Genomic DNA, 14,324 nt, shown 5'->3' with positions numbered 1-14,324 from the left:
AATTGCATTATCTTTATTTTGGTTGAGATAAACCTTTTTTATTTGCTTTCACTTGTGTCTAAGGCTGTTTCTGGTGTAGAATTGGACACTCAGGAAACACAGCCCACTGTACATCCCATTGTAATTATTAAAAAGATGTAAAAATAAATGCCAAATGCTGTACAGTAAAAGGTATCAGAAAGGTTAATGAGAGTGAAATAATTACAGGTTATTCCTGGAGTGGGACAGCATTGTGGGAAAGCAAAAAAATTCTTGGTATATGAAACATTAATCCCAAACTTATTATAAGCATTACTTGGCAAAATATACACATGTGTGTGCTCACCCACAATTTTTTTTTAAAAAGGATCAGCGTTCCATTGTGAGAACTACTTCTGTCTACAACCATGCTTTTTTAAAAATCATGTCAGAAGAGACTTGAGAACATACTGCAAGTCGCTTCTGGTATGAGAGAATTGGCCGTCTACAGAGACATTGCCCAGGGGCCCGGGTGTGTTACCATCCTGCTGGTAGGCTTCTCTCATGTCCCCACAAGCTAGAGCTGACAGATAGGAGTTCACCTCATCTCGCAGATTCAAACCGCCAACCTTCAGCAACGCAACCTTCAAGTCAGCAGTTCAGCCAGCACAAGGGTTTAGCCCAGGGGTCCCCAAACTTTTTAAACAGGGGGCCAGTTCACGATCCTTCGGACCGTTGGAGGGCCAGACTATAGTTGGCCACCAAACAATAATAATAACAACAACAACAACAAAGAGGGTTGGAAGAGACCCTTTGGGCCATTTTGCACCAAAAGCACAAGCAAAGCACCCCTGACAGATGGCCTCCCAGCCTCAATGTGAATAATAATAATAATAATAATTAAAGAGGGTTGGAAGAGACTCTTTGGGCCATTAAGTCCAATCCCCTCCTGCCTTTGTGCACCAAAAGCACAAGCAAAGCACCCCTGATAGATGGCCACCCAGCCTCAATGTTAATAATAATAATAATAATAATAATAATAATAATAATAATAATGATGGTTGCCGTGGGGGCCGGATAAATGGCTTCGATGGGCCGCATCCGGCCCCCGGGCCTTAGTTTGGGGACCCCTGGTTTAGCCCATTGCGCTACCCAGCTCTTTCACAACCATACTAGTGTAGCATGAGAGAGAGATGATGTATGTAAGAATCTAGTGCAGGTTGCTCTGTGTGCTTTGTAGAACAAGGAGGTTAGACTACTAGAAACTATTAAAAAGGGTCCTCATCCACACACTTTTGAGGAATATGAGCACCCTTTACCTCTCAGAACCCCAGATGCTTTTTTACAGCACCCTAAGACTTAAAATATTCACAATCTGCTGCTATCATGCTCTTTCCTAGTCCCACTAATCAATTAGTAATTGGAACTCATAACATTCTCTGCTGAACAGATTAAATCAAGACAATGACTTTGTGACACTGTTGGCCCAAATTTTGAAATATTCTTGTTGTGTGCCTTAATTATATTCTTTCATTTAATATGGCTGTGTGCCAACATGAGATCCATCTTTGGGAGAAAGGTGGGCTAACATAGACAATAAATAGATAGGAAAGACCAAGGAAAAAAACATTTTGTTCATTGCAAATGCCTGAGGCCAGCTTATTTTTTGAAAAAATGCGTATGTATTTTTTTGTCTTAGGTGATGATTGATGTACTTTTCTTTTTTCTGTCTTGAAAAGTATGGTATGTTTATTTTCTGATGTACCACTGTTTTGTGAACTTTCTATCTGTTTCTTTTCAGGTTTGAAGCAGCCAAGCTTGTCATGCAGTGGTTATGTAACCATGAAGACCAGAACATGCAGAGAATGGCAGTTGCAATAATCTCCATTCTTGCTGCAAAGGTGCGAAACTAGGCCTCACGGATTTAGTGTCTGTAACTTGCTTAAATCACCAGTCTTTCCAACAGTCATCTGACATTTCCATGTTTTATTTTTTGCTTACAGCTTTCAACAGAGCAAACAGCTCAGCTCGGTGCCGAGCTCTTCATTGTCAGGGTAAGTTACCTTTGGAAGCTAATACTTTATGTGAGAGATGGGAGAAATTTCACAGCATATGGTTATAACGCTATGATTCCCACTTTTTACTGCTATGCTCCACTCCTGTGGAATCTTAAGACGTACAGTTCCCCACGACATCTGTAATGCCTCCTCAAACCACAAACTCAGGATTCCTAGGATGCAGCCAGAGCGGTTAAAGTGGAATTATAGCACTATAGTGGAGTGGTGTGAATCAGCTCACTGTCAACTACCACTCTTCCTTTGATTACATTTGACACATATTTTATTGATGCTGTGCCTTTGAAAAAATATTCTGATGAACTGGACACACATAACTGGTTACGACTGCATCTCCTCAGATTCAGGGACAGGTGTGAACTGTGATGTTTGTTAGCGGAGGGGGTCTATTTTGGTTTTACCTCTTTATTTTTTGACTTTTGATCACAAGTTCCTGTCAGTATGTTGTTGTTTGTAACATTTATTATAATCATAATATGCTCAAAAAGGGGAAAATGTTATACAGTGTTGACCTAGCAGTGTGAAGCATTTATAAGAAATATATGATTTTACTGTTCAAAGAAATTACATAGAGCACCATAATTTGCTAAAGATACCTGTAGCCTTTTGTCTACGATGGATACAAGGCAAAAGGAGAAAAACACTCAGTTACATTCAAGCCATTTACTACATTCCCTGCTCCCTACAAGGCCTTGGACCCATATTGGCTATGACATTCATACATTTCATTTCTCCCATTCTGCATGAGAAGGCAAGGAATCAGAAAGGCACTTAGCTGATATTAGCCCAAAGTCTTTCTAGAACTCTTCTCCCAAGCATATATTCAAAATGATACCACAGAGGGATTGAGAATGTAATGCTGTATGTGTTCTTGCAATTCCTTGGTTCTAAGTCAGATAGGCCCCTTATAAATGTATATGAGTCAATGCTGTTGGAAATTAATAGTATTCTTTTCCACTTAAAATGGAAATGGCAAGGCTGGGCCCCCACTGCAGCAGGGCAGGAAGGTTCGTCCCACTATTCTACATCCTATTTGATGCAAAAACAAAGGACCTTATTACTACTTCAAATATCATTGCAGCAGAGCTGATTACAAACATGTGCATGCTGCCATTGTGCAGCCTGAACCTCAAGAAGCCAAAAGTTGAAACAGATAGTTTGGAAAACAAACATTCTTGTTTTTTCTTTTGTTTAGCAACTACTGCAAATCGTCAAGCAAAAAACAAATCAGAGTGTAGTAGACACTACACTTAAGTTTACACTGAGTGCACTTTGGAATCTCACGGATGAGTCCCCAACCACATGTCGGCACTTTATAGAAAACCAGGGGCTGGAACTTTTCATGAAAGTCTTGGAGGTGAGAACTGGAGCATATTAGTGTTGGGACTGGCATTTCTGTTTCTCATGCAGCAAACTCCCAGGTCTGCTTGTAAAAGTTGCAGGCTGACAATCTAAACAGGCGAGAGGAAGGTTTCTTCTTCTGACTGAAACCACTTTTACTTATGTTAAAATAGTGAGGAAGCAGGATGCCCCCATTTCTCCTGCTGTAACTCCTGCTACTGCAAAGTTGGGAACTGACTCCAGGGCTGATTTGGGTCAGAAGAAGTGTTCTTTCTATTGAACTTGCCCTGATTCCAAAACTGCCCCCTGCTTCCAGGCAGTTATTTCAAAGTTTAAAGGCCCAGCTCAACTTTGTTTCTGAAGGCATTATGGAAGGGGAGACACTGGGCTTTTTGGATCACTTCAAAGTTCCTGTTTCTTGTGCTTGAGATGAAATGTCTCCTAAAAATTTCATGGGATTACTCAAGCAAAGGAAAAAGTTCTCCTGTCCATGGTTGTTTCCCCCCAAAGCAGCCATGCCAGCAGAGTAGGTGGAGTGCCCCTTTACATGCAACACCTTCAGTGTTTAACCCAAATCCTGCCCATCGCATACCAGAAAGACTCATAGGTACCCATTTGCATGCTTCCCACACTTTCTCTGATTGCAGTCCTTCTTATTTTGGAGGTAGTTTAGGAGTTGGGGTTGCATTTTTAAACAATATTTGAATATGTTGATTTCTCACAATTATTTGAGAATTCTTCTGGGTATCTATTCATAATGAAACCTAAATATGCATCTCATCTGCCAAAAATGGTTGAATAAACATAATAAAAAGTTGTTTTTCTTTACAGTGTTTTCCATCTGAATCTTCTATCCAGCAAAAAGTTCTTGGCCTTTTGGTAAGATGGATAGAAATATATATATATTGACTGATATGAGACAATTTTGCTTTCTCTTTTTTCTGTTATCTGTCTCTTGCTCCATTATATTATAGAGGATTCTTTCCTTTTCATGACATTTCATTAATTGTGGCTGCAGTCAACCAAACCCTGTCCTGCTCAGTGCCCATTGGTTTCAAAATCATTTTGTAGAAGCATTAGAGTCCTGCTGAACCAAGATTTTATCAAGCCAAACATCAGCCATAGTCAACCTGTTGCCTCTAAGGAAGCCATGAGGAAGATTTTCTGTCCCGTCATGTATGCATCGTATTGCAGTTTGAGTCCCCTTCAGCTGCTTTGGTTCCAGCCTATGGAATAATGGGATTTATCATTTTGTGAAATGTTTAGCATTTTCTGCCAATGAGATCTAGTGCCTTCTGAAAGTAGAAGAATATCAAGAACTTTCAGCCAGCATAACCAATGATATGGAATTGTGTGAATTGTAATCCAAAGCATTTAGAACTAAGACGTCAGCAAACAGGAAGTGAAGATGATTGCCTCCCTTTCTAATGCTGTTGATTCTAACTAGCCTCATACAACTTCACCAATGGACTAATAGCTTTGACAGCTGACTATGATAATGGCTATTTTTATTTTATTTGTACAATTTGGATAGCACTATTAGATCCGTCTTTCATGAATTTACCTAATACCTTTTTAAAGCCACTTAGTCAAATTGGTATTCCCACATTTTATTCCAGTGAACTCTAAAAAGCTTTTTGGTGTGTGAAGAAATATATTATTTTGAGCCCCTGGATATTGACAGTTGGTTTAATTTAAGGCTGTACATAAATCGGCTCAACATATTGTTGCAGCCTTGTTCACAGGTGGCAAAGTGGGAGGTATTTTTCCAATTCTCATGGTAGATATGCACCAAAATTTGCTGGCATTGTGAGGGAGGAGTGGACAGGGGCAGCCTCCTTGTTATGTTTTTACAACTATTCTTTTGCGGCTGAATGTAGGGCCAGAAATAAAAGTCTTGCTGCACTTTTAGAGGCCTGACTAATATGTTCTTAATGCTTAAATTGCTTGAAAGCAATACCATCAATAGACTGTTTGTAGGCTGGGGGACATGGTAAGGCCCTTTGTGTAATTCATAGGCTTGTTACTCTTGAACACTGTCTGGAATATGGCTGCACTTTTTACAGATGAAGGCAGGCTAATCTTTGCTCAATCTAGAAAGACTTTTTTTAACACAAGGAGAATTTGGCATAATTTTCATAATTAAATTATGTCCTCTTTATACAGAACAACATAGCAGAAGTGAACGAGCTCCATTCAGAGCTCATGTGGAAAGACTTCATAGACCACATCAGTAAGCTGTTGCACAGTGTTGAAGTGGAAGTCAGTTATTTTGCTGCTGGGATCATTGCACACTTGATATCACGAGGGGAACAAGCTTGGACATTGAGCCGCAGCCAGAGAACCTCACTCCTAGAAGAGCTGGTATAGTTGAGACTGAAAACAACTGATCATGTTTATTCCAACACACCATTGTTAACTTTCAGAGTAATTCCATTTCCTCCCTTGTCTTACAGCACTCTGCCATTTTGAACTGGCCTACACCAGAATGTGAAATGGTGGCATACAGGTAATTATAACCTTGAAAGCTTGAGAAAAAGATTAATTTGCTGGAAATTATACTATTTCTTTTGCTAATTGTCTGTCAATCCGAATATTCTGGTTTACGTGGTCTGTTATAAAGGCACATTGCCTGGTTTTAAAGATCTCTTCAAACATTTCAGCTTTGATTCTGTACAAAGTGATTAGGGAATTAAGTCCATTTAACTCAGTGAGAATTGCTTCTCTGCAGACACATAACTGATGATAATATTATAGTAAGATCCTGTTAATGCTTACTCATAAATAATTTCCATTATGTTAAAAGGGCCTCCTTTCACCTGAGTGTGCATAGTATTGTAGAGGTACTGAATTCAGTACTTCTGCTGTGAGATAAGACTGAGAAATAATGTTATTTATTTCTTGAAACCTTACAGTTTGCATTGTTACATGAAAGATTATTGATATTTTCATATGTGTCCAGGATTAGGTTACTGCTGTTTTGGAAGTTAGAGCAGATTTGTTATTTTATGTGATGAGATTTTTGAATTAATACATTTGCAATTGTTTCTCATCTAGTCTACATCAGATCCCCAAAGGCCATGGTCCTTCTCCAGAAATAACGCATTCTCCCAAAGTACAAAATTATTAGGAATTGAAATTGTCTACATCCCATAGGGAACATACCTGTTTTGATTGTGCAAGTTTTGAGGTCCTACTCCCCAGAATATAGCATATAGAAGACAAGATTTTGTGCATATGTAAGAGGTGAAGGGGTGTTGGTGGACAGCAAATTCTGAAAACAGGAGCAATTTCTCCACAGTAATATTTTACCAAGAGTTAACAGAGTTTGGGAGATGAGGGGCTCTGTAGTTGATGCTTAGTCAATTTTCTTGCCATTAACTTTGTGTGGGAAAGTATTAACTGAGGATGAGCTAAACTACCATGCAAGCAGAGTAAAAAGGGGGCTTTCATTTTTTTTCCTAAAAAGTGAGTTTGATTGGGGCAGATTGCAGTGAAAATTGTCTCTGCTTAAGATATTCCCAGAGGTAGTGTTTATGCTTAAAATTGCCTTCCTGCCCTTTAAGCTTTTTTCTACTGCACAGGAAGTCTGAAACCTGACACCTAAGAGACATGTCTTTGCAATCTGCTTGGACCAATACATTATTTTGTGATGTGCATCATAGAAATGGACAGAAACAGCCTCACTGAGACATTTACTGTCCCTTTCCATTGCTAGAGTGCTGGAAGTGTGGTGGTACTATAGACTGAATCAGAATATATAATATTCTTTTTTTTAAAACAGATTTATTTTACTAATGCAGTTCCTTCCTTTGCATTTTGTTCATAACCAAAAACATGAGGAGGGCCAATTCCACTTACAGCACAGATGTTTCGTCAATGCAGAGCCTGCTTTCTGAAAGCCTTCAAGCTGCTTACGAGGATACTGTTAAGAAATAAAATACTAGTGGGACATGCCTTCTCTAACTGTATAGAAAAAAGATTCACCGTCTTTTGTAGGAAAATATAGTGCCATTTTCCTCACTTTGTTGAGCCATTAGCACTACTGAAGTATTCCTTTGGAACCAGTGATGAAGTAATATAAAGAAGATACTTGTCTGCACATCTTTGTATATATGAGAGCATTTGAGAAAGGGAGAGCATGTGTTGACACATATGTTACTCTGTCCACAGCCTAGGATGGGATTGCCTTATACACTCTGGTTTTAAATTAAAAATTACATGTCAAATTAGTAGTAAACAGAAGCTGTTGAGGTTTCTCATCTGGATATCTTTTGGCTAAACATACACAACAGACTTCAACTGTTACCATGTAGGGTTTTACCTATATGATTGTGCCTCTATTTTCCCCCTTATTTCCAGGTCTTTCAACCCTTTTTTCCCTTTACTTGGTTGCTTCATGACTCCTGGGGTACAGCTGTGGGCAGTATGGGCCATGCAACACGTTTGCAGCAAAAACCGTAAGTAACTCATTCAATATGTAGCTAGAGCAGCTGATAATTCTTGTCATGCTAGCCATATATCTGATTTTAAAAAATTATTTTCTTTAAAGAAAATGAAGAATTATAACAGTATTGTAGCAAATTTAAGTATTATGTCTTGATTTTACAGATCAGCTCTTAAAGTGGGTAGGGGGTTGTTTCACATGTTTAGAGTTCTGGTATATATTCTGAAGCACTGGATTGAGTTTTAGATCTGGATCATGGAAAATAGGCTGAAATTCTTCCTCACAAGCGAAGCCGAAGGGACTCTAGGGCAGTTTACAGAAAAATGACAAAAAATGGCAAACATTCAATGCCAAAAATCAAATGGACAACCAAAGCAAAAACATAAAATAGAGAGAACTCAATATAACTTATAAACAATCAAAAACAAGGGTTAAACTAAATAAACATATAACACAAAGAATCATACCAATTAATATACAATACATTAAAAGCACAATATAGCATAACATGTCAGCGAGCAGAAATATCCGTTTTTTTACGTAATGAAAAGCAAAGTACAGGATAATGAATAAATGAATAAACAATATCCAGTAGTGTACCCTACCTAAAAGCAGACCTATCACTTACTTGGGTCACTCCCAGAGCAGAAAATAAAAAATGCATTTAATCTATTCTCTCTAGAGAAGTACTACAGAGGTCCATGCAAAAGAGATATGAGAACAAAAAGCTTGTTTCTTGGGTTGTTGAGACACAACCAGGAGCCATTATGGCTGTGTTGGTGGTAGTTAGCAGATAAAAATATGTCGGGACACACTGAAGATTGGCAGTGAAAAGAATACATGTGGTATGGAGGAAGGAATTGGTCTGGGCTGCAGAATAAACATTTGGTATCTCAGGATGCTTGCAAATAAGCTTTTTATTGTGTCACTGCCTTACCTTAAACATGGAATTTTAAACATGGGCAACATTATTTCCTATTTACTGTCTTCCTATGTTTTTCTACTAGTGCTTGTCTTTTCCTTGACACAAATAATTTATTTAAAGGGGGGGGGGGGGGAGAGATCTAATAATTACACTGTGTCTTTTAGTGGTACCATGAATGGTTTCTCTGGGAGCATCCCCAGTCCCAAATACTATCAAGACACAGCCACAATGTAAACTTGCTTGTCTTTCAGGTCCTTATGCAATAGGTGTTGAGTCCTAATTCTCTCTTCATCGTCAGTCTGAATCTGTGAGACAGTTCCCACTATTTTCCTAAGACAGACATTTAGAGTCTGCAGATGGCAAGTGAGAACTCAATTAATTGCACTTACATTTTATTCAATTAAAGAACAGCAGGCAAGAGATGAGAGGGACTTGCTACAAATAATCAGGGAAATAATTTTTCAAAATACTTTTGTGGTTTCAATTCAAATTCTGAATTGTAAATATTGTATAAAAGGTAACAAGTAGGAAGCTACACACAAAGGACTCAGCTTCATTTAATTTCTCTCTCCCTCTCTTGCTTCAGCCGCCAGGTACTGCAGCATGTTGATTGAAGAAGGTGGATTGCATCACTTATTCAACATCAAACAAAACAGCCAGACTGATCCAGATGTTCAACGAATTGCTATCTCAATCCTAGATAGTTTAGAAAAACATATTTTGCGTCATGGGCGACCTCCTCCTCCTTGTTAAAATGTAGGCAGAGCTTAGCCAGTTGAAAGTGAAAGAAAAATACATAACAGGGAATAGGTGTCTCAATTATCCTCTAATAATCCCTTATGAAGTGTCTCTAATTGGAACACATCCAGTTACAGGGATCACCATTAGATCTTTTTTGCCAGCTGTTGCGAAGAAAGTAAGTACAACTCATGGCTGGCAAATGTTGTATTTAATGGTCTCTGTGTCAAGGGTATTCATGAGGATCTAGGATAAATTCCTAAACTAGTCATGTCTATTGGATCACCTCTTGCTGTGGGGAAAACATGCAGATTGTACAATTCAAATGCACGTTCAAATGAAACTTCTAGGAATTTGTGAGATCAAGTACAGAAAACCTTTTCTGCTTGCTTCATCCCTTCAAAATAGTTGTTTTTAAGTAGATCTGTTCACCAACTCAGTATTTGAATAGAACTGTTTGTGCCTGTCATGTCAGCACTTTTGAGCCTGAAATGTCATGCATCCACATATTAAAACAGAACAGGTTATGAGTAAGGTGACCAGGGATCTGCTGTTTCTCTGGGGACTTTTTAGAAACACATATGGAGACACCAGATTCATCTATGTTCCACTTACTGCCTCAAAAAGAAGTACCTGAGTTCTGGACCAACAGTTTAAATTCCCTGATGTCCAATGATGAGAAACTGTTGGTAGGAACGAACCTGACTTCTGTTCCAGGGAGCCAAAGGCATAGGAGATATGAACATTCCTTGGAATTTTTTGAAAAGGAGAAGAAAAAGAACAAACCATGCTATTACACTAAGTGTACGTTTAACAAACAAGTAGGAAAACTTTCCACCACAAGGATTGTAAAGGTGGAAAGAAGATGCTAAGATTCTGGGAAGGTACGAGAACAAGAATATCTGATCACCTTATTTATGACAGACTATGAATTGCTTTGCTCTTTCTCGTAAATACTTCATCAGTATTTGTGCAGTGAACTTTATGTGCAAGGCAGGACCATACAAAATCTCATCCAACATCCTTTGTTAAGTCTGGTGTAAATTACATCATTGTGCGGAGTATTACAGTTTTACATAAAACTTCCCATGATTAAAAACTTCCTTTGATGTGTACTTGTGAATGTTTTCTGTGACGTGGTGAAATTACGATTATACACAAGGTCTCATATAAAACAGAGCTGATGTGATGCAAACAGTGCCATGAGCAATTATCTTATTTTCAAAGAGATGTTTCATAGCATGTGAGTCTCCAGAAGTTGCTGGACTGCAATTCCTAGCAGCCCCTAGTCAGTGAAGAGAAATGCTGGAAGTTGCACTCCCAAGAACTGGAAGGCTGCATGATTTTAACACTTCTATAGTTTGCTTCATAATTCTGTGAGAAGTATATGGATGTTTAAATAGTAATGCATTTCTTCAATTGTTCATGACATTGATTGTAAAATGCACCCTAATTTCAGTACCAACTATAACAAAAAAATATAAGACACATCTGCGATTCTAAGACACAATGTTTTTAGAGATATAAAATAAAAAGATGGCTTTGTTGTTTTGTTATTTAAATGAGTATTAGCAATTGATGTGGAAATTAAGCAGACAGTGAATATTGATTATTTCATCCACAGTTTATCATGAGATATAAAAATAACTGTGGCCACTGCGAGCCAAATACCAAAACCAATTTCTCTGTCTTCCAATTTGTGCAGGGTTTAGTGATTGTTTTCAAAGACAGCAGCCTTATGATTAGCATTCAGATTGTATCTGGGCTTGCTGCTTAAGCAGAGAAGATATCAAATCTGTTTCCCACAACCCCTCGGCAAGTCAGACTGTACAGAAAGTGTAAAGCCAGGCATGTTATTTAAGAAAAGGAAGCAAGAATTTCCATAAACACCTCTCTGTGTTTCTTCCAACTTATTTGTTTTCTTATTAATATATTTAACGAATTTGCTGCCCTTTCATGATACCCAAAGTCAACTGTCTCATTGCCATCTCTCCTTTGCCAAGAGTCCTAATTTTAAAATTGTGGCTTCAGTTAGAATTTCATTGTGAAAGATAAGGTGGCAAAAAAGGATGATATGATGCATAGAGATACCTGATGCCCCAACTTACTAGGTCTGATACAAAGAACACACCATGTATGAACCTTGCTGAAAATATCCCACAGAATGGCATACAATCTCTACACACCCCTTTTGACACCATCAAATAAGCCCTACCCAGAGTTCTATGCACATATTTTTACCCTCTGAATTTTCAGTAATTATTACTACTCAGCTTCTAAATTGCTGTTTTATGTGGCTATAAAGTTTTAATTTTGCTGATTGTTTTAATCCATGTTGATTGGGCTTGTTCCCATGTGAGCAGCCCTGAGTCCCCTCGGGGAGATGGAGGCGGGATACAAAAGTAAAGTTATTATTTTATTTGATCAAGGGTCAGCTCCAATCACAACACAGCATAAATATTGGTGTTTACTTCTGAGGTGCTCATGTTTTTTCGATAAAAGAAGCAAAATTATTATATTTATACCCCCTTTTTCTCTCCACAAGAAAACTCATTGGTATCTTAAAAGTATAATTCTAAATATATTTACTAGGCTAGGAAATAGTTTCCACTGAATACAATAGAATTTACTTGAGTGAACATACATAGGATTACACTGCTCGTGAATGCTTTCTCTTCAATTATATCTGAGGATATATGTAGCTACCACTACAGTCAGGTGGAAATTCTAATAATTATTTTCCGCAATGTTTTTAATTAAAACGTTTAACATTTTGAAAAGCCACAAATACAATACTTATGCATACATAAACATAGATATACCTAGCAACAATTACATATCAAACTACACAGCATACATCTTTATCTAATTTATATAAATAAAAAATGTAATGTCTGTTTGTGAGGGACCTCATATTTCCCGAACTACTTCACCAATTACTTCAAAATTTGGACACAACATAGCATTTGAACTGGCAAGTGTTTTAAAGTATTCACATACCTACTATTATACACTTGTCACACCTGAGACAGGTAAAACCATGCTTAGGTTCACAATGCCATCTGTTGGACAAACAAGCAACAACTGCTGTACTACAAACTGTTTAAGCATATTGGCATCCCTACGAATGTCCCGATCCTCAAACACCCTGTCCTTCATTTGGAAAAATGCACTCGTAGTGCTCAGGCAGTGTTGTATTTCTGTATCGATGTAGATTTTTGTGGGGAAATGGCTGTCAAGGTAGCAGAAATGGTCAACATTTTCTAATGTTACACCGTTAAGCTGTACTTCCGGCATTGTAGAGGGATTGGCTAATGACTGCACTTTGGTTTTCTTGATGTTCAGTGGGAGGCTAAGCTTTTTGTATGCTCCTGCAAAGGTGTTTAGAGTGGCTTGTAGGTCTTCTTCTGAATGAGCACAGACTACGTTATCATCTAGTTGCTGAGATATGGTTATTTTTTATGTTTGTAATTTTACTGCATATAGTTACATATGTTGTAATAAAACAAACATAGGAAAAAGATCATATACTTGTACTAGACTTGATATATATTGTTGGACTAATGGATTATGTCCTGTTAGGATCATAACCTGTTGTGACTGCGCCTTCGGGGACTGTGGATGATGGTGGTGGGATCAGGAGAGGAAGGAAAAACCCTCGTGAGGAGGGCTCGTTGGAGGATTTGTACAGAAAGAGAATTAAGGATCTCAATGGGTAGTCTTCTGAGGAAGATTCAGATGGGGAGTTTGTGGAAGAAATGGATGCTGGGGAACAGGTGGTGGCTGAAGAAGTGGGCACTGACTGGGCATGGGCACCGGAGATGCCTGGGGAGGAATCGGGGGCCATGGATACTGCTGACACTGGGGAAGCTTGGGTGTCTTCAGAAGCAGACCCCACTTGGGCTGCTTGGAGGAGTGAGGATGGATCCCCAGGTGTGCACGGTGTTGGGCGTGGGCAGGTTGATTGGGATTCTGATGAAATAGGCATGCCCGACCCACAAGCTTTAGCTGTGTGGAGTTCTGATTCGGATTAAGGATTTGGGACACCTGCTCTTTGGGCGTTGGTGTTTGGACACCCAGGGAAAATTGGGATAAATTGGGAATGTTTAGTCACTTCACTTTGTGTGTGGCAAGGTGTTGCTGGGCGCCACTGGGACTCCTGTACGTGTTAAAGAACACTGGACTGGGACTTTGCTTCAGATGTAAGTTAATCTGGGTTGTTCTGCAACGGAGGGCTGGAACTGTGTGGGTTTTCCTGGACTGCACTGTTATTGCTGTTTTGCATTAGCTGCTGTTGCCTCCGTTGCCTTGGCTCTTTGTGCCATTCCGTTTCGTGGACCTTGAATTGATGACTTACAACCCCTGGACTTTGGACTGGAATTCGACTCTTCTTCTGCCTTTGCTCTTTGATTTGTGTCTACCCACAGCTCTTAACTCCTGGCTTGCCTCCCGACCTTGCTGCTGTCTCCTTTCCTGGCCCTGGACCGACCTGACGACATCTCTTCACTTTATTCCTTGACCTCCTGGCATTGTCTGCACTCTTGAAGTGGATTATTGCTGCCCCTGCTGTTTTGACTCCGGACTGATTTGACGACATCTCCTTGCACTGTCCCTTTAAATCCCAAAGCCTGGTGCTGGCCGCAGTAAAGGCTTGGAGCCGCTTTCTCTCCTTTTTCACGGGCTTCCAAGTTTGTTTACAAGCTACTCTCACTGGGGAGCTCCTTTGTCCAGTGTGAGTTTCTGTTTGAGGCTTTAAGTTTGAACTGCTAAGTTTGGGACTTTGGGGAGTTTTTTGGGAGTTTCCAAGTCTTTGCTTTGTTTTGGTTGCTTATTCCAAGCC

At 39.1% G+C, this 14,324-nt stretch overlaps 1 protein-coding gene across 1 annotated transcript in view; it reads left to right on the top strand.

Moving 5' to 3' along the window:
- Positions 1–10,587, top strand: part of LOC100558936 (protein zyg-11 homolog B) — a 31,323-nt gene extending 20,736 nt beyond the window's left edge. The window contains exons 7-14 of the mRNA XM_008109583.3: positions 1,760–1,859; positions 1,962–2,012; positions 3,229–3,390; positions 4,206–4,253; positions 5,541–5,738; positions 5,831–5,883; positions 7,737–7,834; positions 9,333–10,587. Of these exons, the coding sequence (XP_008107790.1) occupies positions 1,760–1,859; positions 1,962–2,012; positions 3,229–3,390; positions 4,206–4,253; positions 5,541–5,738; positions 5,831–5,883; positions 7,737–7,834; positions 9,333–9,499 (877 nt within the window). The 3' untranslated portion in view covers positions 9,500–10,587. The remainder of the gene's footprint in view (positions 1–1,759; positions 1,860–1,961; positions 2,013–3,228; positions 3,391–4,205; positions 4,254–5,540; positions 5,739–5,830; positions 5,884–7,736; positions 7,835–9,332) is intronic.
- The last annotated feature ends 3,737 nt before the right edge of the window (positions 10,588–14,324 follow it).

Source organism: Anolis carolinensis, chromosome 4 (genome assembly GCF_035594765.1).
Source record: "Anolis carolinensis isolate JA03-04 chromosome 4, rAnoCar3.1.pri, whole genome shotgun sequence".
In the NCBI taxonomy this organism is placed as follows: Eukaryota; Metazoa; Chordata; class Lepidosauria; order Squamata; family Dactyloidae; genus Anolis; species Anolis carolinensis.
The sequence above is the reverse complement of the archived record's forward strand: the minus strand, read 5'-3'. Positions and strand labels throughout refer to the sequence as shown.